The sequence below is a fragment of the Ursus arctos genome, unplaced genomic scaffold (genome assembly GCF_023065955.2).
Source record: "Ursus arctos isolate Adak ecotype North America unplaced genomic scaffold, UrsArc2.0 scaffold_13, whole genome shotgun sequence".
In the NCBI taxonomy this organism is placed as follows: Eukaryota; Metazoa; Chordata; class Mammalia; order Carnivora; family Ursidae; genus Ursus; species Ursus arctos.
In genome coordinates this window covers 49,701,707-49,726,639 of record NW_026622797.1, presented here as the reverse complement: position 1 = coordinate 49,726,639, position 24,933 = coordinate 49,701,707, and the positions used below count along the sequence as shown (strand labels likewise).

Genomic DNA, 24,933 nt, shown 5'->3' with positions numbered 1-24,933 from the left:
AAAAGAAAAATCTTAAATTTATGCTGGATTACATTTTTAACTTTTAAGAACAGAGCAAATAAAAGTCAATAATTGTATAATTCTATATAAAATAAGATACCGTATTGGTTCCTTAAGCCACCACTCAGAAAGAATTGTTTCAAGAATTTCGGGAGGTAATGGCTCATTTTCCAGTAGATTTAATTTGATTGCTTCTTCTTCTTCTGTAAGTTGTATGTCTGGAGGCTAAAAAACCAAAAATCAGAAAACAAAAAAAATTAAACTCTGTATTAGTAAATAATACTCTATTACATTGTTGATTAGGATGAGACCTTTTCTTCTTAGGCTGTTTTTAATACTGCTGCTTGTTAACAGTTTAAAACTTGAACTTTTTTCTTTAAATCAATATTTAATATGGTTTAAAATGTCAAATTATATATTATAGCTAAGAGGAGTTACTAGTGATTAGCGTGACTGATTTTCAAACACGGCCTCAGGATATCTTGTGTCATCACTTTTTGCTACTATATGGTTTAATGTGTATTACACACCCATAAGGCTTAACCAATTTTTGTCATTTATCTTATAATTCTTTAACCTAGATTCTAATTAAAGGATGGGCCAGCCAGGCAGTCAATTGGAATATAATCTATACCTACGTCCATTTACAGGGGATCACTTGAGAAGAAAAGGGTCTAACTATATCAGAAATGGTGAAAAATGAGTTAGAATTAAGAACTTTCTCTTTACAACCCCAGAAAGAAACCATCTAAGAGATATATAAAATTTCTTATGATGCATCATTAGAAATTAATATTTTGAGAACTCTGCTGGTGCTGGGGCAGATTTTTATGACATTTGATAGAAAACAGAGAACACAATAAAGGAAAACCTTATAGTCTGGGTCAGATATACCAAATAACAGAATCCCAAATAAATGCCATGTAACAGTCTCATCAGGGAAAGCTTTTCAGATTTTTATTGGAGTCATGTAAAACTTAGCACTTCGCATTCTAGATGAACAGTAAGATATGTATTTAACATATGGGGAGGATGACATATGGGGAGTTAATTTTTTTCTTCTTCCTGGAAACTTTATAGAGTTTTATACTGCTTATATTCTACTTCCCAAAAGTAAGCATAATTATCTGCAAAGAGAGTATTAATATTACTACCGGCTTCCTTGTGTTTTCTTCTTCAATCTTGACATTGGCCTGAATTGCAAGTTCTTCAAGTTCTTGTTTTGTAAACCGTTCTTCATCAGAATCTTCTTCAAATTCACTTCCAATCTTCTTTTCGGTTTTGAGCATTAGTTTCTCTTGAAGAAATTCTTCAAACTGAATGTGAAAAATGCCCCATTTTTCTGCTAACTGTCTTCCACAGACAGTTTTGCCAGAGCCATGGGGACCTATAAGGCATATTCTTACTGGAGGAGCCTGACACAGGGGGTGGGTTGGGGAGAGGTAGGGTAGGAGGAGAGTGAAGACAAGGAAGTTTTGAGTAATTTAGAAAACATAAGGCTTATTCATTGCTCTCCCTAAAACTGAATTATCACTTCACAACACCAGCCGTGTCAGAAGGCACAACCATACACATATTTCAGTAGTCCTCCTGGGCACCACATAAAAATTAAAGTTCATGAAAATAGCCCAAATTATTCAGAAGCATTTAAATCATGTTCTATATGTTCTGTTTAAGAAGGCATTGGAATTAGGGACACTGGCTGGCTCAGTCAGTAGAGTATGCAACCCTTGATCTCAGAGTTGTGAGTTCAAGCCGCATGCTGGGTGTGGAGCCTACTTCATCGGGGGAGAAAAAAAAGAAAGTATAAGTGACAATGTATTGTGATTTGTATATTTTGATCTTGTAATCTCATGCTAGGGAATTATACTGATACAATAATTCAAAAGAAACAAAGAATGACATGCCCAAAGATTTCCTAAATACTATTTCTTATCCACAATGACAAATCACACTATGAAAATATTGTGAAAAATGTCTAACAATTAGATGTTAAAATGGTACATCAAAATGATGAAACATCATGAGATCTATGTAGAAATATATAAGCTTTCATTGATATAATGTTAAGTGAAAAAGCAGACTATAAAATATTACATACACTGGAAAGAATACACATCCATGTGGAAGAGGGAGAAAGTAAAATAAAAAAATGAAGGTTCTTGTCTAAAGCTGGTGCAATTATGCACGTGCTTTATTTTTAAAATGGAGAAAATATTACCAGTAAAATATACATAACATAAAATTTACCATTTTAACCATTTTTTCAGTTAAATTCAAATATTTATTTATTGAGATGGTATACTTAAATACCATAAAATCCACTTTTTATGTATATAATGCAGTAGGTTTGGGTATATTCATTTTAACCATTTTTAAGTGTATAAATCAATGGCATTAAGTACATTCACGGTGTTGTGCAACCATCACCACTATCTGTTTCCAGGACTTTTTCATCATCCCACACTGAAACTCTGTACCCATTAAACAATAACTCCATTGTCTTCCCTGCCTGCCCCCAGCTCCTTGCAACCATTATTCTATTTTCTGTTCCCTGTGAAACTGCCCACTTACACAGCTGCCTCTTAATGTAGCAAGCAATAAATGTAGCTGGGTCTTTTTACTTCAGTTAAAAAGACAGATATTATGTGTTGGTTTGACACAAGTCATTACTGCAGAAATCAAAAAAGATAATTGTTTTACGTTATATTCCAAAAAGTTGTTCTTGGAACTTAGATATTTTCACCATGTTGTTATATATGATTGGGGACTTCACTATTAAATAAAACGATGAAGGCTGGCACTAAGTCCTTGCAAAAGTACTCATGAGCAATCGTTAAGATCGGACAGGAATATTGTTCTCACCTTTAATGGTTCTTTATGAGCCACGTACTCCTCAGGATGCTCCAGAAACTTTTCTTTAGCCTCAGGACTTGAAAAGTAGTAGATCTTTTCTCGATATTTAGCTGCTTCGTCTGTGCTGCCTGGTTGTAGGATGAAGTTTTCTTTGAGAAACACTGGACAAAAGTGCTTTGTATCTCCTAAGTGCCTTCTCTTCTCTTTAATTCTGTCTTCATTCTACAAATATTATTCAGTTTTGGGAACAGTATTAAAAGTATTTTGATATAAGACTGAAAATTAAGTAAAAATAAATTAAAATAATGCGTATTGAATAATACTGAAGCCATAACAAGATGCCTTTAAAACAATCCACAAAAGGCCAGTTCTTATACTAATTTAATTAAATAAAATATCGGTTTCTCATATCCCTCTAAGCTCACATCTTGGATAATGTCTTCTCCATAACAGTATGTCTTTAAAATACTCAACAATTTTATGTGTACCCTTCCAGCCCCTTTTTTCAAAGTATATCCTACCAATACACATGTAAAAATATACAGATATTTAGGCACAGACACAGTATTTCAAGAAATACCAATGGGATAATACTTTACAAGACTATTCTACAACAAGCTTCTTGTCAACAAGACATAAGGATGACTTTCTGTAAAGGTGAAAACATGGGACTAATCTACACTTTTCTTGCACCACTCCTGTTCAATTTTTATATGAGAGTTATGCAAACTCCAAAATAAGCCGGGAAGTATTGCTATTTTTGTGTGATGTGGAAGATTTTTATTTATTTAGAGAGTGTGAGTGGGGAGAGGGACAAAAGGAGAGGGAGAAAGAGAATCCCAAGCAGCCTCCCCTCTCAGCATCATATGATGCGGGCTTTGATTTCATGACCCTGAGATCATGACCTGAGCTGAAATCAAGACTCCAACGCTTAACCAACTGACCTACCCAGGTGTCCCTATGATGTGGAAGATTTTAAGCAACATAGGAATTATCTAATCAACAAAGGCATATTAGAAATGATTTGTAACTCCCCTCTATCTTGTTTGTTCAGATTTTACAGTTCTTCCTAAGCAAATTTTAGGAATTCATATTTTGAAAATCCTTTTTATCTTGACTTTAAAATTAATTAGTATAAAGTTCCTATAATTTAAAACAACCCTGTTTTTAAAATTTGATTACATACCCATTATTGTTTCAAATGTTATTTGCTTCTTCTTTTTACCTAATTAGAGTTGTTAGAAGTTTGCCTATTTTATTACACTTGCCAGTGGACCAACTTTTCACTTTTTGAAATTAGGTCTACTGTTTTTATTTTGTCTTCTTTTCCTATTTTGTTAATTTTTGCCTTTACTCTCCTTTCTACATTCCTTTGGTTTATTTTGTTGTGCTTTTTTCTCAGATTCTGGAGTTGAATGCTTAATTAATTTTTCCTGCTAATAAGTTCACTTTAGGTAGGGTTGCCAGACATAAAAAATAAGAATGTGGCTTCCAGTTATATTTGAATTTCAGATAACAAACAATTTTTTAGTATAAACTTGTACCACATATAGAAATTATTCTTTTATCTGAAATTCAAATATAACTGGGTATCATGTTTATTTTTAATCTGGCAGCCACAATTTCTACTCCTGCCATACTATAAAGCATTTATATGTGATTTTTTTTGAAGGGCTAAAAACAATATATTTTTTTATTTTGAAGCTGAAATGTATAATCTATCAAAATTAAGGATTTTGATAATGCTGAAATAAGGTCATGTGACATTTAAAATTGTGTTGAATTCTCAAATCTTTGTTCTCATTTATATGACTTTTTATAATGTATTCAATTATAAAATGCAATTTTATTATTTAAATTTTTTTAAATTTTAAAGTATTAATTTATTTGAGAGAGAGCAAGAACACACAAGCAGGGGGAAGGGTCAGAGGGAGAGGAAGAAGCAGACTCCCTGCTGAGCAGGGAACCCAATGTGGGACTTGATCCCAGGACCCTGGGATCATGACCTGAGTCGAAGGCAGATGCTTAACTGACTGAGCCACCCAAGCGCCCAAAATGCAATTTTATTTAAAAGCATTATTGATTTCACAGTAGAAATATATGCTCTTTTTAAAAATATTTTATTTATTTACTTGACAGAGAGATTTTCTCTTTTAGAAATATATGCTCTCAAACAATACTGAAAGTGTAAGTTCTGACCTTTGTGAAAGTCAGTAAAATTTCATTTCATGAGAATTTTATTTTATGTTTTAAAGATTTTATTTATTTACTTATTCAATTTTTTAAAAAAATTATGTTAGTCACAGTACGTCGTTAGTTTTTGATGTAGTGTTCCATGATTCATTGTTTGCGTATAATACCCAGTGCTCATTGCAATACATGCCCTCCTTAATAACCATCACCGGGCTAACCTATCCCCCCACACTTCCCCTCTGAAATCCTCGGTTTGTTTTCTGGAGTCCATATCTCTCATGGTTCGTCTCCCCCTCTGATTCCCCCCATTCATTTTTCCCTTCCTTTTCCTAATGTCCTCCATGCTATTCCTTATGTTCCACATATAAGTGAAACCATACGATAATTGTCTTTCTCTGCTTGACTTATTTCACTTAGCAGAATCCCCTCCAGTTCCATCCATGTCAATGCAAATGGTGGGTATTCATCCCTTCTGATGGCTGACTAATATTCCATTGTATATAAGGACCACATTTTCTTTATCCATTTGTCTGTTGAAGGGCATCTCAGCTCCTTCCACAGTTTGGCTATTGTGGACATTGCTACTATGAACATTGGGGTGCATATGCCCCTTCTTTTCACTCTATCTGTATCTTTGGTGTAAATACCCAGGAGTACAATTGCTGGGTTAGGGTTTATTTATTTATTTGACAGTGAGAGCACAAGCAGGGTGAGCAGCAAGCAGAGGGAGAGGGAGAAGCAGGTTCCCACTGAGCAAGGAGAACTGTATGATAATTTGGTTGTTTTAAGCCACTAACTTTGTGGTAATTTGTTAAAACAGCAATAGGACCCCAACGAATGTCTTAAATGATAAGACTGAATGGAAGACATATCTACAAATACATGAACAAAAGAGTAAAAAGATGGAGAATTTGAGGGAAAAGATAAGGATATTTGGAGGATAGAGTCAAGAGACCTAATTAGTATTGAGTAATATAGAAGGAAGAAAAGGAAGAGATGGAGAAGAGGAAAGAATTAATTTCCCACAGATACAGAAAGACATAACATACAGATTTAAGGGCACTCCAAGTATGGGCAAGATTGATGAGAAAAGACAAACACTTGGCCATATCTTGGTACGACTCCTGAATTCTGGAGTGGCATTAGAACTGTTGTTTCTTCTTGTACTTTCTGTTTGGCAAAAGGGAAGTATCTTTGTTGTTGATTTTTTCCTATTGTAAAAATGATACATTTCTAATGTTAAAAGATCAGATAATATAGATAAGCACTTAAAAAAGAAAACTTACTCGTAAGTCCATCACTCAGAGATAACCACCATTAACACTTTTAACAGCTTAACTGACATTAAAACAGTGTACATATTATTTACAGTATAAAATTTGGTTAAGTTTTGACACAAGTATTCATTTGTGAATTCACCACAACCAAGATAATGAACATATTCACAAATACCAATTCACACTTCTTTGTAAAATCTCTCCTTCCTGCTCCTATTTGCCTCCTACCTGCCCTATCACCAGGGAACTACCTGTTTTCTAGCACTACAACTAGTCTAGAGTTTCTTAATTTTTATATAAATGGAATCGTACAGGATATATTCTTTTTTGTCTGGCTTCCTTCTCTTAGCATAATTATCTTGAAATTCATCCAGATTATTGCACGCTGATTAGAGGGTTGGAAATTTCAGTTCCACCCTCCGTCCTCCGAGGTACAGTCGGGGAGAGGGCTGGAAGTTGAATCAGCCGATGGCCAATGACTTAGTCAACCATGACTGTGTAATGAGGACAGCTTTTTGGTCTTTTCTTTTAGAAGAGCTTCCATGTGCCACCAAGCAGGGCCCCAAGCTCCACAAGGACAGAAGTTTCTTTGTTCAGGACCTTGTCCTATGTGCGGCTTTATCTGGCTGTTGATCAGCATTCTTTATCATATCCTTTAATAAACTGGTAAATATAGGTAAATGTTTTCCTGAAATCTGTGTGCTGTTTTAGCAAATTAAGTGAACGGAAGCCAGAGGTTATTGGAATCCCTGATCTGTAGCCAATCAGTCAGAAGCACAGGAAACAACCTGGGGCTGAGGTGGGGGGTGGGGGAGCAGTCCTTTAGGACTGAACCCTTAACCTGTGGAATCTGATGCTATCTCCATGTAGATAGTGTCAGAATTGAGTTGAATTCTCAGACACCCTACTGGTGTCACCTTAGGAACTGCTCAGTGTTGTGCTGGGGAGAACCTCCTCCCATGTTGGATTTGGGTCTAGGAAACTTGAAAGAATTGATAAGGCCCCAAAGTAAAAGAATCACTTCCTATTTTATTACTGATGGATACCTGAAGTGCGTGGCTATCAAATGAGAATGGGTATCAAAATCCTGGTGCTAAGGGAGTAGAGTAGTGCCTGAAAATGACCTGTTCCTTTCATGAATTCTATTCCTTATTATCATGCAAGCAGCCTCCCAAGGAGGCCATTGCTATCTGTATTCTACATGAAACACACCCGTTCCCTTAAATATTTCTGTCTCTAATACCTATAGATGGTCCCATGGAAAAAAATTTAAAATATTTCCTTTTTTTTTTTTCATGGGTATAATATATTGCCTAAGGAGCCCTGGCATTTCAGGGGTCAAGTGAAGCTGGGTGGAGGCCAAGTTGAAAAACTTATAAAATCATTTATTTATAAAATTAAGGATGCCTGCTAGTTTTCTTGGGGTCCAAAAGTGCTAGTTACCACTCTGGATATATGCACTTTCAATGATGTGACCAATGTGAACGAGCAATAATAAAGAAGTCATACCTCTTCCTCTTCCTCCTCTTCCTCTTCTAGCTCCTCATCAGCTTCAGCTTCTGCCTGATAGTCTTCTGTTTCTTCATCAAAATCTTCTATGGTTAACTCCCATGCAACATACTGGAAGGGTTCTGTAAAAAAAAAAAAAAAAAAGGAAGTAACTTTTGGGAAGATATTTTTAGGATAAAAGGATATTAGCATATTACAGTAGTCAAAGATAGGAAGAGTGATTATAATGCCTGATCTCTTAGTTTAAATGTGTATGCAAACCGGTCTTCACAAATTCTTTAAGTGACAATGGCTGGTTTGGCCGGTGATCTTTGTGCTCCGTGCTGTTCTGATTGGCAGGTTTATTTTTTTATTTTTTTAAAGATTTTATTTATTTACTTGACAGAGAGAGAGACAGCCAGCGAGAGAGGGAACACAGGCAGGGGGAGTGGGAGAGGAAGAAGCAGGCTCCCAGCAGAGAAGCCTGATGTGGGGCTCGATCCCAGGACTCCAGGATCACGCCCTGAGCCAAAAGCAGACACTTAACGACTGAGCCACCCAGGCACCCTGATATTTCAAATATTTAAATCTGCCCTGATATTTCAAATATTTAAATCTGCCAATCAGGGGCGCCTGGGTGGCTCAGTCGTTAAGCTTCTGCCTTCAGCTCAGGGCATGATCCCGGAGTCCTGGGATCGAGCCCCACATCAGGCTCCTCCGCTGGGAGCCTGCTTCTTCCTCTCTCACTCTCCCCTGCTTGTGTTCCCTCTCTCGCTGGCTGTCTCTCTGTCAAGTAAATAAATAAAATCTTTAAAAAAATAAAAATAAATAAATATTTGAAATATCTACCCTGAATACATTGGATGCTTTACTTCATAAACCATCCAGAAGGGCTTTAAACTTTCATGGTGCTTTTAACAGTATTGCCTGTTCTTAACAATTAATGTTAAGCTCTTACTTTCCATAGTCTCAACTACTTTCTGAAGTAGTTCCTCTGGAGTTCTGCCAGCAATCTCCAAGTTTAAAGTTTGAACGAAAGACTCATTGATTGGTGCTTCCAGATGTTTCCACATGTAGTTGAAATGTTTAATCTTCTCTTTAATTGGCTCCATTTCAGGAACATCAGGATAAGCATCTTCTGGAAACTCAGGGAGTACAACTTTTGAAACAAAGGTTAAAGGAAAGAAAAAAGAGTCTTAAAATATTATCTCTTCAGCCATATTCTCAAAATAATTTATACTTCATAGTATTTTTAAAACATTTGAAAGAAATACACTTAGTTTTCTAGGTAACAATATAAATTCATAAATTCGTATTTTAATTTATGCTTTGTTCCTTGTATTGGCTTAGATGAATTATTATCTACCAATAAAATCAAAATCATAGATAATTAATAAGAATTTCATATGGCAACTTTAACTGTTAATAAAATGTATAAAATGAAATTTGATGAAAAACAGTACTATATGCTGGCTACATACATTATTAATTAATACGCTAAATTAATACATATGGACTGGCACACAACATAGAAAGAAATAAGTAGAAAGTTGGTACTATGCCTAAAATAAGGGACTGGACCCTTTGTAAAAGAATATGAAAAGTATTTTCACACACTAACTACTTTTATAATCTAACCTGTTTCATATAATTCTTTAGTTTCCAGGCCCTCTTTGGATCCTTTTGAAATTTCTGTTCCAACTGTAGTATCCTCAGCAGACTCAAATACTTAAAAAAGAAATCTAACAGTTAGTGATTGAATTTTAAAACGTTATTACTTTATGAAATTTTTGGCACAAAGAAAATTTCAAACCACAGTTTAATTGTATATACTATGTCTAAGTGAAAATACAGTTCCTGTTAGGTAAAGTATGGCATTAAATATTTAATAATATAGGCCAGAAAATGAAGAATATTTAACAATATACAAAAAGACATGGACCAAAATAATAATTGACACATGGCACGTATAAGTCTGACGGATAACTGTTGTTAAATATTATTCAAATTACTGTTCACATGGCATCAGACTAGCAGTTACTGATATTTTCTTTAATTTCTTAAGATACCGATGAAAATACTCCAAAAGATCATGAAGTGGCAAGGAAAGACAATGACATATCGAAGTCTAAGCTGTGGGCGTAGGTGTGGCAAAACCCAGGAGAATCTCAACAATATTACTATTGAAGGTATAGAACAAACTCTGTTTTCCTGGATGATATAAGACATGCCTCACACGCAGATCCAGAAAAGATGGTGCAGGGAAGGAAGAACTAATTATCTATCTTCTCACCCCATAGTCTTTCCTAGTTCTGAGATACAAATTTTGTGTAGACTAAATTTATATTTATATAATATTATATGAAATGTAATATATATTATATATCTCTATCTATAGAATATACAATTATATTAATCACAATAATTAATTTATATGACAAAATATAAGAAATCACAATTATAATTAATTATATAAATTATATATATCAGAATATTCTAATATTAGAATATTCTAATAGAATTAATAAATAGAATCAGAATATTCTAATATTCTAATGATGTAATTATATTTAATTTTATTTGCATATATAGAATGTAATATAATTAAATTTAATATAATTCTATTATATTTTTAATATAATTTTATTATATTTATTATATATATTATTATATATATTTATTATATATATTTATTATATATTATATATATAATATATAATATATTTTTAATATAATTCTATTATATTTAATTTAATTATATTTACATATCTAGAATATTATTCTAATAGTCTAATAATATAATTTTATAATATATAATTATATTTACATATGTATATATAACACTGTAACACTGAAAACTGTCTTCCAAGCTAAAGTAATAATTGGGTCCTCTTTCTACCGCATTCTATAATTAATACTCAAGAGAACAGGATGTAGAAGAGAACAAGCCTAGGGCTGGTCTGGTGGTGACATGTTTAATTGTAAGGTGCTCAATTATCTAAAGAAAAGCATTATAAATGATGACAAAGACAAGAATACCAAGAATACACAGAGAATTCTAAACTGTCTTAGTTTCTCTAATTATGGAATGCAAGTCAGAAATGATGAAGATTCAGCCACAGCCTAGAAGAGACAGACAAGATGAATACTTAACTAAATATCACCACGTGAACTAGGTCAGTGCACATTAATCTGACCTTTCGGTCTATGTTAGAGAGTACCAGGCAAAACGCTAAAGTGAAAGGCACATATGTATATGTATGTGTGTGGGGGGGCATTAGATGTGGTTCTTATAAATACTCTACCTACCCTTCCTGTTGCCCTACTTTACCTGTCAGAGCTGGATATAGTCTGTTCCATTCAAGGAGAAGTCAACAACAACAAAATAACAAGTCCTATGAAAAGATGTTATAATGAAGGGAAAGAGTGTATCGATCCAAAGTTTTAGGTGAAGAATTGCTTTTGAAAAAGATTTCTTATATAAAGCAGAGTAAAGTAAATTTTAGAAAATACATGCTTGGTGTACTCAAAAAACACAGGAGGACAACACAGCCTATGAAATAGGAATCATGAAGAAAAAAGGGAGACCAAACTAAGATAAAGGTAGAAATACAAGAAAGCTAGCTGCAATTAGAAAACAATGGAAGGAAATCTAAAATACAATAGCAGAATTCAGATATGTATCAGTAGAGAGGCAATAAGAAGCAGAAAATAAATTTTATCTCATTCTTCAAAGAATACAGAGAAAAAAGAACAAAGTGATAAGAACTATCAGGGAAAAGGAGATTAATGTGGTTGAGAAACAAAAACTATCTAACCAAAAATAATAAAAAGTGATCCTCAAAAAGAAATCAAGCAATAAGTGAAGATGCAATTGAAGAAAACCATTTTGAGCTAGACAAAGACTAGCAGGAAGATAAAAAGCTCAATGAATTCCAGGGAAAATTGCTCACATACTAGTAAAGGTAAAAAAATATATATATATTGGTATGAAGAATATCTTTTGAGCATCCCTGCAGAAAAGAAAAAAGAACACAAATGAAGCAATATCAGATTTTTCCTTGTGAAGACCATAGTACAATATCAACATGCAGAATTTTGAGAGGAAAAGGATATAACAATAATTTAGTAGCAACTAAATCGTTTTTCATGCATGAAAGCAATAGATTTACAAGAATGCACACAATATACCACCCTGGATGCTTAAAAATTATTCAAAGATATAGGCCAGATGATTAAGAGAACTAAAAATCAAAACTGAAATCTCAGGAATGGAGAAACTGTGGAATCTGGGAGACATCCCAATAGAATTATCAACAATCCTAGGGGCGCCTGGGTGGCACAGCGGTTAGGTGTCTGCCTTCAGCTCGGGGCATGATCCCGGCGTTATGGGATCGAGCCCCACATCAGGCTCCTCCGCTAGGAGCCTGCTTCTTCCTCTCCCACTCCCCCTGCTTGTGTTCCCTCTCTCGCTGGCTGTCACTATCTCTGTCGAATAAATAAATAAATAAAATCTTAAAAAAAAAAAAAAAGAATTATCAACAATCCTAATCCCACATAGCTGCAGAAATTCATGGCCAGTTCTAATGAACTGGAAAGGACAGGCCTTTCCTAGTGGATGTGTCCACAGGGGGCATTCAACAGTGTGGAGGAGTTGTGCCTCTTGTAAAACTATCTGGAGGAAGTTTATCAACAATTTCAATATGAACAGTCATAATCCATAAGAATAACTGTGATGAGACTTAAGAAGTGTCCCAGAGAAAAACTTTCTCTTAGGCTTGAATCTAGTCAAGTCAAAACAAAACAAAATACCATGCTTAGAAAAACTGAAAGGAAATATGTCAGAATATTAAATATTCGATATATCAATTTATGGCTACCGGTGGATACACTGTGCAGCTGAGTCATCCTTGAGTTTATGTTCTCAGGGTCAGATCTTTTGTGAGACAATACTGAGCTTTTTCTATGACTTAAGGTGACCATTTATAAAACTTTTTTTCAGCCTAAATTTTTTTTCCTATGACAGTTCTCAAGTGTCAGCAAGTATAAGAATCACCTGATGTGTTCATTAAAATGTAGATTCTCCAACTCCATCCTAGACTTACTGAACCAGAACTTGGGTGGAGCTCAGGAGCCTTTAAAATAAGAAACTTAGATGATTTTTAAAAAGATTTTATTTATTTGGGGGGGGGTAGAGGGAGAGCGCACGAGTGGGGGGAGGGGCAAAGGGAGAGGAACAAGCAGACTCCCTGCTGAGCGGGGAGCCGGACATGGGGCTTGATCCTAGGACCCCCGGATCATGACCTGAAGTCAGATGTTTAACGAACTGAGCCACCCAGGTGCCCCTAGGTGATTCTTTCTTAAAATTTATATTTATTTAAATTCCAGTGTAGTTAACATACAGTGTTATGTTAATTTCAGGTGAAAAATATGGTGATTCAACAATTCCAAATATTACTCAGTGCGTATCAAGATAACTTGCCAGACTTTGTGCTAGGTGCTTTAAATAAAATGTTTCTATCCCTATAAAAACAGTGTTTGGTAACTATTCCTAATCCTGTTTAATGTAGAACTTGAGATACAGAACAATGACATAAGGTGTCATATAGCAGCCAAAGTAACGGATTTATGTTAGAGCAGTTTTTTCTTTTTTTTTTTCATTGTGGTAAATTCATATACCATAAAATTTACCCTCCTAACCATTTTAGGTATACAGTTCAGTGGTATCCAATACATCCACACTGCGGTGCTGCTGTCACTACCTTTCAGCCCATAACTCTTTTCACCTGGTAAAACAGAAACTCTGTACTCATTAAATAATAACTCCCCATTGTCCCCACCCCCCAAGCCCCTGGCAACCACCATTCTACTCTCTGACTTTATGATTTTGACTACTCTAAGTACCTCATATAAATGGAATCATATGGTATTTGTCTTTCTTGTGATTAGACAGGGCAGTTTTAAGTGAAAAAAAATTGCCTCCTTAAGTAATTTAGAGGAGAAGACTTTGTGGAAAGAGAGACCCTTGGATAGAAGTAATCACTAGTTAAACCAGATGCAAGCCCTTCTGTGATATAGAATATGATTTAATATGGCCAAACAGACCCATTTTACAGAAGCAAATCTGCACTGGAGAAGCCCAGTCATATCTACATTGTCTAGCACTGGGCTAGAATTGACCCTACCTAGAGTAGGATGCTGGCTTTAGAACGTCCAAAGTAGGTTCCCTGGGGGAAATAATCAGATTAAAGGCAACAAAACCAAATTGTCCCCAAGACCAGTTGCATCAGTAAATACTAATTGTGAGATATTGTGGATATTGGAACTATGGGGATGTGTTTGACATGTCATATTTAATGGATGTCAGTTTCTTTTACTTCTTTTGGTATTTTATGGCCTGTCTTCTTGCAAAACGTAGGTGGGTGGAAGAATTGTTATCAGTCAAATTGATTAGGTACTGAAGAAAACAGTGAAGTTTCTGGTCACACCAGTCAGAATGGCTAAAATTAACAACTCAGGAAACAACAGATGTTTGCAAGGATGCAGAGAAAGGGGAACCCGCTCAGACTGCTGGTGGGAATGTGAGCTGGTGCAGCCACTCCACAAAACAGTATGGAGGCTCCTCAAGAAGTTAAAAATAGAGCCGCCCTACGACCCAGCAATTGCACTACTAGGTATTTACCCAAAGGATACAAATGTAGTGATTTGAAGGGGCACCTGCACCCCATGTTTATAGCAGCGATGTCCACAATAGCCAAGATATGGAAGGAGACCAGATGTCCCATCGACAGATGAATGGATAAAAAAGATGTGGTATATATACAATGGAATATGACTCAGCCATCAAAAAAAATGAAGTCTTACCATTTGCAACAATGTGGATGGAGCTAGAGGGTATTGTGCTAAGTGAAATAAGTTAATCAGAGAAAGACAAATATCATATGATCTCACTGATATGTGGAATTTAAGAAACAAAACAGATGAACATAGGGGAAGGGAGAGAAAAATAAAATAAGATGAAATCAGAGAGGGAGAGAAACCATAAGAGGCTCTTAACTATAGGAAACAAACTGAGGGTTGCTGGAGGGGAGGGGTAGGGGGATGGGGTAACTGGGTGATGGGCTTTAAAGAGGGCCCATGATGTAATGAGCACTGGGTGTGATATACAACTGATGAATCACTAAACTCTACCTCTGAAACTAATAATATACTATATGTTAATCAATTGATTTTAAATAAAAAACAAAAGTGAAAAAACCAATGAAGTTTCTGAGTAGGAGCTCTACTCAATAGAGGTGTGGGACTCCTAAAAGGAAATTGGGTGTTTCATCCTGCTAACTCCTCTATCTGGCACAAAGGTTCTGGTTTTATACTTATTGTCCCATTAAGCTAATGCCAATCCTGTAGTAAAAATGATCTATGTTGAACTTGAGATTTCTCATTGTAAAAATGCCTCTTAGTCCTGGTCCTTTTACCAGCTAACAGCAGGTTCCCAACCCTTAATTGCTCCACACTGGCATCTAGCTGTAGGTATCTGAAGACCTTTAGTTTGTAGGATTAGTTTTTAATCTAATAGTAACCATGCTTGAAAGTATTTATGTGCCTCATTGCCACCACAGCGGGATCCCCTATCTTGCTGCTTTAAGATACTCTCTGGTCCTGAGGGTGACTTTCATTGCCCATTGACTCCTTCTTGCCCTGTACTAGTCCACCAAACTGGACCTCTGAGGCAGGGCTGGCTTAATGAATGTGGGACCTGTGCATACGCACAAGGTCCTTTGCTTAGAATGGTCTCACATTTAGATTAATGCTCTTTGGCTGTCATTTTGAAATATTTAGTAATTTTACCTTTGAACTGTTTTGTAAGCAAAATCCAAAGGGGCTCCGATGGGACCAAAGAGAGGGCACGTGAGCAGAGATATGCATAGTATGTGTGTGCCATTCCTTGCCCTCACGTTCTCATGAACATTCCTGATCCCCTGTCATTACCATAGAATTCCGGGGGGACCATGTATGAGGGAGTAAGTGTGACCGAGTGGTGGGGGGAGGGGAGGATGCCAACAGCCCTGAAAGACCACACTTTCCCTTTAAACTAGAACTTGCTTCAGATGTTGAAAGAAGGTGATAATACTCAGAGACACGAATGACAAAGGAACCTTTTTATTATGTTACTTTCCTGTATTCACTGAACACTTAAGCTGAAAAAGATGACATAGAAGGAAAGGAAAAGATAGGGCGACCCAGAGTTCCCTTTCTTTTGGTCTTTCTTTAATCATTAAGAAGCTTAAGTTAGACAGTGTTGATAGAACATATGTACATATTAAGAAGTGAAATAGAACGTTCAGTTAGTTTTGTGCATGAAACTGTCTTGGTATTCTGTTAAGGATGAAATGCGTCTAAGGGGAGCCAGGGTGGCTCAGTCAGTTAAGCGGCTGCATCTTGATTTTGACTCAGGTCATGATCTCAGGGTTGTGAGATTGAGCCCTGTACCGGGCTCTGTGCTAAGTGTGGAGCCTGCTTAAGATTCTCTCTCCTTCTCCCTCCTCTCCTTCTCCCTCTGCCTCTTCCTTCTCTCTCTCTCAAAAAGAAGAAGAAGAAGAAGAAGAAGGGGGAGGAGGAGGAGGAGGAGGAGGAGGAGAGGAAGAATGAAATGCATATGCACGTCCAAGCTGCAAAATACAAACTGTAATTTTGGTGATTCTGCATATGACTTAAATGCTCTTATATTTGCATTTAAAAATAGCACTGTACAATATAGAGATGAACAGTCAAATTCATGCCAATGAATAAAATTTAAAATTTTTGTTTACTTAGAATGAGATTAATTAGCAAACAAAAAGCACCATGACAAACTGAGAGAGAGGCCATGGAAGAAAAGAAAAAGCTTTATATTGTGTGTTTAAAAGCACTTTTTCCTGCTTTTTGAATCATGCGACTCACAGATTACATCGCTGGCCCTGCTCCAGAGTGCCAGTACCAGGGCAGAGAAGAATTGGCTTTCTTACCACACTACAAACCATGTGATCTGGATTATGTTCTCTGGGAGCTCATGTCACCATTTTTGCCTGCTTCCATTTTATTAACATAGAAAAGACACGAATACACGCATGTGCACACACACAGACACACCCAGTAGACAGGTCTAGAATGAAGGACATGGCCCTCAGTAGAGTCTAACCTGATTCAGGTTCTGTTTCAGGGACCTCAGGTAATTCAGTCTCCTCAGGTAAGGCTCCCTTGGTGTCCTCGGCTACCTCCAGGGCCTCAGACCCTTCCTGAACTTCCGGCTCCTCACCTTCAATCTCCTCTTCAGCCTCCAGTTCAGCCTCTTCTACTTCTAGAAAAAAGGGAGGAGAAATAAATTATTATTCAGTTTAGGTCAACAAATATTTAATTGGGTGCCTGATATTCTGATCAGTGCTGAGGCCAAAACAAAGAATAAGGAACGGCCCTGCCCTCCTGGAGCACGGGGTTTGATGAGGGAGACAGATGCTTTGTCGACATATGTCATCTATTCAAATGTAGTGGCAGTGTGTAGGGCATGTGCTCAGAGTGGGAGCACCAGCCTAACGATTTTAACAGTAAAAAACTGGAAACAGCCCCGAAGTCCATTCAATAAGGATATGGATCGAACTACACGGTCTGATATGGAGCCACTAGCCATGTGTGACTATTGGAACGCTTGAAATGTGGCTAATCCAACTTGAGATGTGCTGTAAGTATAAAATATGCAATGAATTTCAAAGACTTAGTATGAAAAACTCAATGTGAAACATATTCAGTAATTTTTGCACTGATAGTTAAAATAATATTTTGGATGTAGTATAGTAAATAAATATAATTAATTTCAGCTGTTTCTTTTTATTTTTTATGTAGTTACTAGAAAACTTATAGTTACATAGGTGGCTTGCATTATATTTCCATTGGGGTACACGAGGCTAGATTTAATGTATAATGATGGATTTTCTTATACCTAACTACAAATAATGGAACACATTGATCCGTATGTCAAATGTAAATTTTAAAAGCACAGTTCCAAGCTTTATGTAGTTGCATGGAAGTCTTTCAGGAAGAAGATGGGGTAAATGGTGTCAGAAAACCTATCTCCCCAATCCCTTCTAATATAGTCATTAAATTGAAAAACAAGATGTTTCTATGCAGATGATATGAAAAAAAAAATAAATGAGACTGTTTTCTGGACTCCTGTGGAAATTTCTCCCCCCAGGGAGTACCTTCCAAGACTATCTGGTAAGAGATACCTCTGGCATCCGAATTTTGATCTGAATCTGGATGATTAAGCACCCAGAGTAAAGTACCTAAAGTGTTCTTGGGGTGTCTGGGTGGCTCAGTCAGTGAAGCGTCTCAGATCATGATCCCAGGGTCCTGGGATGGAACCCTATATCGGGCTCCCTGCTCAGTGGGAAGGCTGTTTCCCCTTCTCCCTCTGCCCCTCCCCCCTTGTACTCTCTGTCTCTCTAATAAACAAATAATAAATTCTTAAAAAAAAAAAAAAAGAAGAGGGGCGCCTTAGTGGCTCAGTCGCTAAGCGTCTGCCTTTGGCTCAAGGCGTGATCCCAGAGTCCTGGGATCGAGCACCGCATCAGGCTCCCTGCCCTGGGACCCTCTTCTTCCTCCCCCACTTCCCCCACTTGTGTTCCCTCTCTCGCTGGCTGTCTCTCTCTCTGTCAAATAAATAAATAAAAATCTTAAAAAAAAAAGAAAAGAAGAAGAAGAAGAAAGGTAAAACATACCTAAAAAAAGAGAAAAGTGTTCTTATAGGTCTGGATCTGTATCAGCACTACAGTGCACGTGGCTTCTAAGTATGCACTTACACTGTGGTGACTCTTCTGTGTCATATAGAGGAATTTATGGTGATATACACAAGGAAGAAGTAGCATTCGCTGAATCCTACTAGGGTTTGGGATGAAGTTATACAAAAACTCACAATGTATCTCTCATAGTAAAAAAAAAATACTTCCAATATGCATACATGTAAATTATTTATTTTGAATTCTTATCCGTATTAGGTACTTTATAACATACAAATAAAGAGTTTATATAATGATGCAGAGAAGTGTAAAAAATTCTAATACTTTTTCTAGAATTCTAATGGATAATCTGTGTACCAGAAAAGTCACAAATGGACTAAAAATTGTTCTAAGATGCTTATACCATCTGTGATTTTTACTAAGTATGTGTTATATTAGTTATCTATTGCTTCATAATAAATTACTCCAAAATTTAGTCATTAAAGCAACAATAATCAGATATCATCTTTGTAGTTTCTGGGGTCAGGAATTTGGGAGTAGCTTAATTGGTGGTTCTGGCTCTGGGTCTCCCATGAAGCCAAGTGAAGATGTCAGTCAGGGTTGCAGTCTCTGAAGGCTTGCCTGGGGCTGGAGGATTGACTTCCCAGGTGGCCCCTCAAAGCCTGAACTGAGCTCCTCAGGGAGCAGAGATAAACCCTGTGTTAAGTCCTGACCCACAGAAACGTGTACAGAGTAAAAATGGTAGTTGTTTTACAGTTTTGGGGTGGCTTGTTGCCAACAAAGGAAAACGGAAATAGATACTTTTCATTCTTTTGAGTCACGGACCTTTTTGGCAGTCTGGTGAAACTTATGGACCCTCCTTAGAATAATGCTTTCAAACCCATAAAATAAAATACATAAGAAACCCATTATATTGAAATACAGTTATGAGGATATCAAAATAAATTTTGTGCTGTAGGAAATTTGTGCATCTTTACTAATGCATCAAATAACAAGAACTAGCAGCTGGTCTAATAACTACCATCATTTCGGAATTGTGATTAAGCATAAACAGGATATATAACTGTAATGTGATAGGGAAATATCTTAGTTTCTACTGGTAACAAAGTCAAGATACCACTTATACTATTATGATTTGTTCCCAAATTAATTACCAAGTGAAGGAAATACTAAATCTCAGGTAAAGGTTAGTGAAAATAAAGTTGTAATTATTTTCCCATTCAAGTTCACAGACCTCTGAATTTTATCCATGAACTCCAGGTTAAGAACTTCAGTCTTAAAAGAAACTGTTGGAGTAAGGTCTTATATAATGGAGATGAAAGTTTAAATTCAAAGACAATGGGTATAGCAGGAGATTGGCTGTTTTCTCAGCTCCTACAGGATCCTCCTACTAGAAGTAATTCCAACGTGCATGTGTCCTATGTGATAAGGGAAGCTGTTTTAAGACATGCGGTGTACGATGCCTGCCGTGGACCCACAAAGGGAGCACGTGTGGTGTCTGTGTCGGAGGTCTTTTCCTATGACTCCATTACTCCAGTGACCACACAATTTATTATCCAAATTGGAACACTGAGAATAAAAATGTGTCAAATAAATATTTCAGTACCATAGGCATAGTGTAAATCTATGGGCAAACTGGGAAATATGGTCATGCTGTCTGTAATTCACGTGAAATACTACAGTTGCCTGCAGGAAAAGTACAAAATTAAATAACATATTATTAGTGATATAAATCTGTGTTTGCCTTTTGCTTTTTTGCTCATAGTTTCCAATAGCCTTTGGTCTTCTTCTATTCTCAATGCTTCTTCAGCTGCTTTTCTGAAATGAAAAGGTCCAAAATTTAATCATCTTTGGAAATTCAGACGTCTTACAATATTATAGGATTTGAGGCTTATAGGGGTAAAAAATTGAGTAAATTGTGTATAATGCTCATACTGAAGCCACTTAATTTCAGGGTATTTTTTCCTTTTTTGTTGTTGTTAAGAAAAGATGCTATGTTATACTTTAAAAATTTTTGGCTATTAATTAGGAAAGCTGTCAAAATTAATAAAAGATTGTCTAACTTGAAGTTGAAATGGTAAATGGGAAAGTTGTACCATTTTCCCTTCTGAAGTCAGAAATGTTCACAGAAAATGTTAAGTGACAAAAAAAGTTTAAAAAAGACTATGTATAATATAATTTTAATTTTGTACTTAAAGTTTATATAAATGATGATCAAAAGCCTAGAAGGATACTAATCAAGCTATTAATAGTAATTATCTCTGGATGCTGGCATTATGAGAGTTTTTACTTTTACTTATTATTTTTTGCATTTAAAATTTTTCTGTATTGAATAGATAATTATCTTTGTAACCAGAAAAAATATTTCCTGATTTCTTTTCTTTTCAACACAGTAATAATGAAACTTGAAGAGACTTGAAATATAGAAACTTAAATGTGTGGATGGAATCTGTTTTTCATTAGGGTTGAAGCACTCAGCCTGCCTTAATGGTGAAGACAGGTATAAGGAAAGCTGGTAAGGTGATGGAGAAAGGCAATATTTATTAAAAATTATAATGTGTATACCTTTGACCTAGAAATTCTATATCTAGGAACTTAGCTCTCAGGAATTGGCATATTACACACAAAGAAACATGCATAAGAATGTTGATTGCATCTTTTAAAAATAATATAAAAAAACTGTATCAAGTATTCACCAACAGGGGATGCCTTAAGCAGAGCCCTTTCATATCAGCTTCCTACCCTGGGGCAGTTTTCCTGACTATTTTTATAGGTCTGTCATTCTCCATATTCAGTGTTCTTTGCATCCTTTCCCCATCCTGTGAAAATCTAGTTCCTTCTATTCTCTTAAAAGACATTACTACACTACTTATAGGAGATATGTCAGGAAGACATTAATTAAAGCCACTCTCTCTTTTTTTTTTTTTTAAGATTTTATTTATTTAGTTTGTGGGGGGAGGGGCAGAGGGAGAGCATGTGAGAGAATTTCAAACAGATTCCCTGCTGAGTGCAGAGCCCAAGTCTGGCTCGATGTGGGGGGGGAGAGGGATGGGGGTGAGGTGGAGGAGGGGGGCTCTCACAACCCTGAGATCATGACCTGAGCGGAAACCAATAGTTGGAAGCTTAACCGACTGAGCCACCCAGGCACCCCTTTCATTTACTTTTTATCATATTATTTCTTCAATTTGTGGATACTGGTCAGCAAAATTATTTAAGTCACAGATAAATACGGTAAAAAAAAAATAATCTTACCTGCGCTCATTTTTTTACAGTGTCTTTTGAGAGTAGACGTTTGTTCTAGAATAAGTTTGATTTCAGGCCATGAAAACATCCACAACTCAGTACTTTAGACACTGAAAATATTGGTAAACCTGCTGTTTTTCTTAGAATTAATTAGAATTAGATCTATTAGTAGACCACAGTTTTGATATTAAAGACATTTCATAAATGTAACTTGTAAGTAGATATTTAATAGCTACAAAAGATTCATTAACTTGTTTTATGATGCCAGGCATATTTTACCTTGCTGCTTCTTCCTCTCTTTTTTTCTTTTGTAGTTCATCTAATAATCTTCCTAAAATCTTAGAGTCAACTTCAGTCTTATTCTCTAAATACAGTCTATTAAGTAAATATTTTCCTGAAATACAGATAAAGAGAATAACACTAATTTTGAAGCTCTATACAGTGAGAAACATTTTAGAAATTAACAACAAAATATTATTCCTGCCTATATCCAAATATATTTCTTCTAAGCATTTATCTAAATATAGCCCAGTTTCTTTAAAATATCGAGACTGCTGAAATCCTTTCTAAGAGGTATATATCGGCGTGGTAAAAATAACTAAAACATGAAAAGAGGTGGTGTATCATATTTTCCCCCTGGAAACTCTCTTTTCAAATATATTTCCTTAAAAGGCAAGATGACAGAATATTCTTAGCTCCTATGTCAAAGTTTATTTGATCATATATGTATGGGTGTATTTCTGGGCTCTCTACTTTGTTCCATTGGCCTAGGTGTCTGTTTTTATGCCAGTACTATACTGTTTTGATTATGATATCTTTTTTCAAAGTGGCAGAATAATTAAAATTTAGTTCTGCTATCTTTATGTATTTAATATTTCCCATTGGAGGTGAATAAGGACTAATATACAGTCTTTACCCTCAGCCTTATATATTTTTCATTTAGAAGTTAGAGTGCTGACTGAGAATGGGGTGTTAAATTCTCAGCTCCAAAGAATAATTGCAAGGGCCTGATGGAACATCCAGTGATCTAGCACACCACTCCTGGCCATCTCGTTGCTGAGTGGATGCCTCATTCCGTGTACCTCTAGGTTGTGAAGGGATTGCTGGGAAGATATTTGTACCTAGGGAGAGTGAAGAGTTTTCCATTTTGTATTTTAACTAAACATATTATCAGCAACAAAATCTTCACTTTCAGAATTACATGATAAATATTTACCAACCATTGTTTTCTGTATCTGATAAACAGATGACTAAATCAGGTATAATTCCTTTCTCAATTAAGACTATCCACAGTTCTTTTATAGCAGGGCAGTTGTCCAGTATCCACCCTCCATACTTCGGGGCACCAGAAAACCTATTCGTGTTTTCTCCAACTACCTGTGAAAAATGACACACTGATATTACGATCATAGCCAGAGAAGTCAAGGATACTACTTTGATATATTGTTTTTGCAGGCCCTAACCAATTATCTTTTGAATTCCTCTGACTCGAAAGAAAAAAGAGTCACTTAATTTTAAAAGAGACATTTAATTTTAAAGCAATAAAGCTATCTGTTTAAAATTAAGAATGGAAGGCAAAAGCCTTTATTAAATAAAAATAACAGTACATTTTTGCTATCTGTTATTCTGCATTATAGAATTCAGATTCTGATTTAGGAGGTCTTGGGCTCAGGAGTGTGCATTTTGAACATGCTCCTAGGTGACAGTGGTCCGTGGACCACTCTTTGAGTAGCAAGGGCCCAGTCTAGCTTGTCTGTTTTAGTGACAACACTCTTCACTTCCCTGTTGCTTTTCATCCCTTAGTGTGACAGCTGAGAAGGTACTGACATGGTTACCAAAAGCAGTAGGAAGCATATTGCATGGAGCACTGGGTGTTATACGTAAATAATGAACCATGGAACACTACATCAAAAACTAAGGATGTACTGTATGGTGACTAATATAACATAATAAAAAAATTTTAAAAAAAGTAGTAGGAAGGAATCGGGTCAAAACAAACCTTGCAGGTGCTTAGGGAGTTCTGCTAAACTCTGCCCCCAACCCCTCTTGGGAAGTGCAGTAGCTACAGCTTCAAGGCAAGTATGGAAATTAGTAATGTGGACTTGTGAATACACCAACTCTGAGCAGTTCAAGTTTGTGTGTTATCAGGTAATCACAGGATATTTGAAGTCAAAGGGGAAGAGATGTCACGAGGACGGGTATAACTCACTGGCCTCTGCAGAATTTAAGATTACCTACTTTATGAATTTCCGTCTGAATGAGGACTCTTTTTTTAAACATTCTTTTTAACTTTTAACTTCTATTTAAATTCAATATAGTGTATCATTAGTTTCAGATTGAAGAGGCTTTTAAAAAAAAAGAATTTTAAGCACTTTGAAATGCTTAACAGAATTAAGGAAAAAAAAGAGAAAGCTATAAAAAAGAAATATAAATGAAATAAGTCAGACAGAGAAAGACAAATACTGTATAATGTCATTTATATGTAGAATCTAAAAAAATTGAACTCATAGAAACAGAGAAAGATTGGTGGTTGCCAGAGGCAGGGATGGGGGTGGGGAGAATGGGTGAAAGTGGTCAAAAGGTCCAAATGTATAGTTTTAAGATAAATAGGTCCCAGGGGTGTGATATTCAGCCTGGTTTGACTACAGTTAACAATACTATATTGTATATTTGGAAGTGGCTAAGAGAATAGATCTTAGAAATTCTGATCACACATACACAAAACTAAGTATGTGAAGTGATGTGTGTTAACTAAAATTATTGTGGTAAACATTTCACAATATATGCATATATCATATCATTGTTATATACCTTATATTAATACAATGTTATATGTCAAATACAACTCAATAAAACTGAAAGAAATACACATGGTTAATGAAAATTTTACTGTCCAGTTTCAATCAAAGATATAAAAATGAAAACACTAAGATATAATTTATAATTTCTCCATCTCATTCAAATTTTTTTGAAGAAAATTAATGCCATCATAGTATTTTACCAAATGAATAGATCTTAATCTGCTTAATCATTCTCTCACTGGTAAAGATTTACATAATTTATAATTTTAATATAATACTGTGATGAACATCTGTATATACAAATCT

The 24,933-nt window shown here is 35.7% G+C and overlaps 1 protein-coding gene across 1 annotated transcript in view; it reads right to left on the bottom strand.

The window, feature by feature from the left end:
* AK9 (adenylate kinase 9) overlaps positions 1 to 24,933 on the bottom strand; it is a 118,731-nt gene that overhangs the window by 35,206 nt on the left and 58,592 nt on the right. Inside the window, exons 17-24 of the mRNA XM_057311149.1 lie at positions 23,047 to 23,203; positions 16,993 to 17,151; positions 9,453 to 9,542; positions 8,773 to 8,973; positions 7,836 to 7,957; positions 2,866 to 3,078; positions 1,155 to 1,415; positions 101 to 225 (exon numbers count right to left, since the gene is read on the bottom strand). Coding sequence (XP_057167132.1) covers positions 101 to 225; positions 1,155 to 1,415; positions 2,866 to 3,078; positions 7,836 to 7,957; positions 8,773 to 8,973; positions 9,453 to 9,542; positions 16,993 to 17,151; positions 23,047 to 23,203 — 1,328 coding nt within the window. The remainder of the gene's footprint in view (positions 1 to 100; positions 226 to 1,154; positions 1,416 to 2,865; positions 3,079 to 7,835; positions 7,958 to 8,772; positions 8,974 to 9,452; positions 9,543 to 16,992; positions 17,152 to 23,046; positions 23,204 to 24,933) is intronic.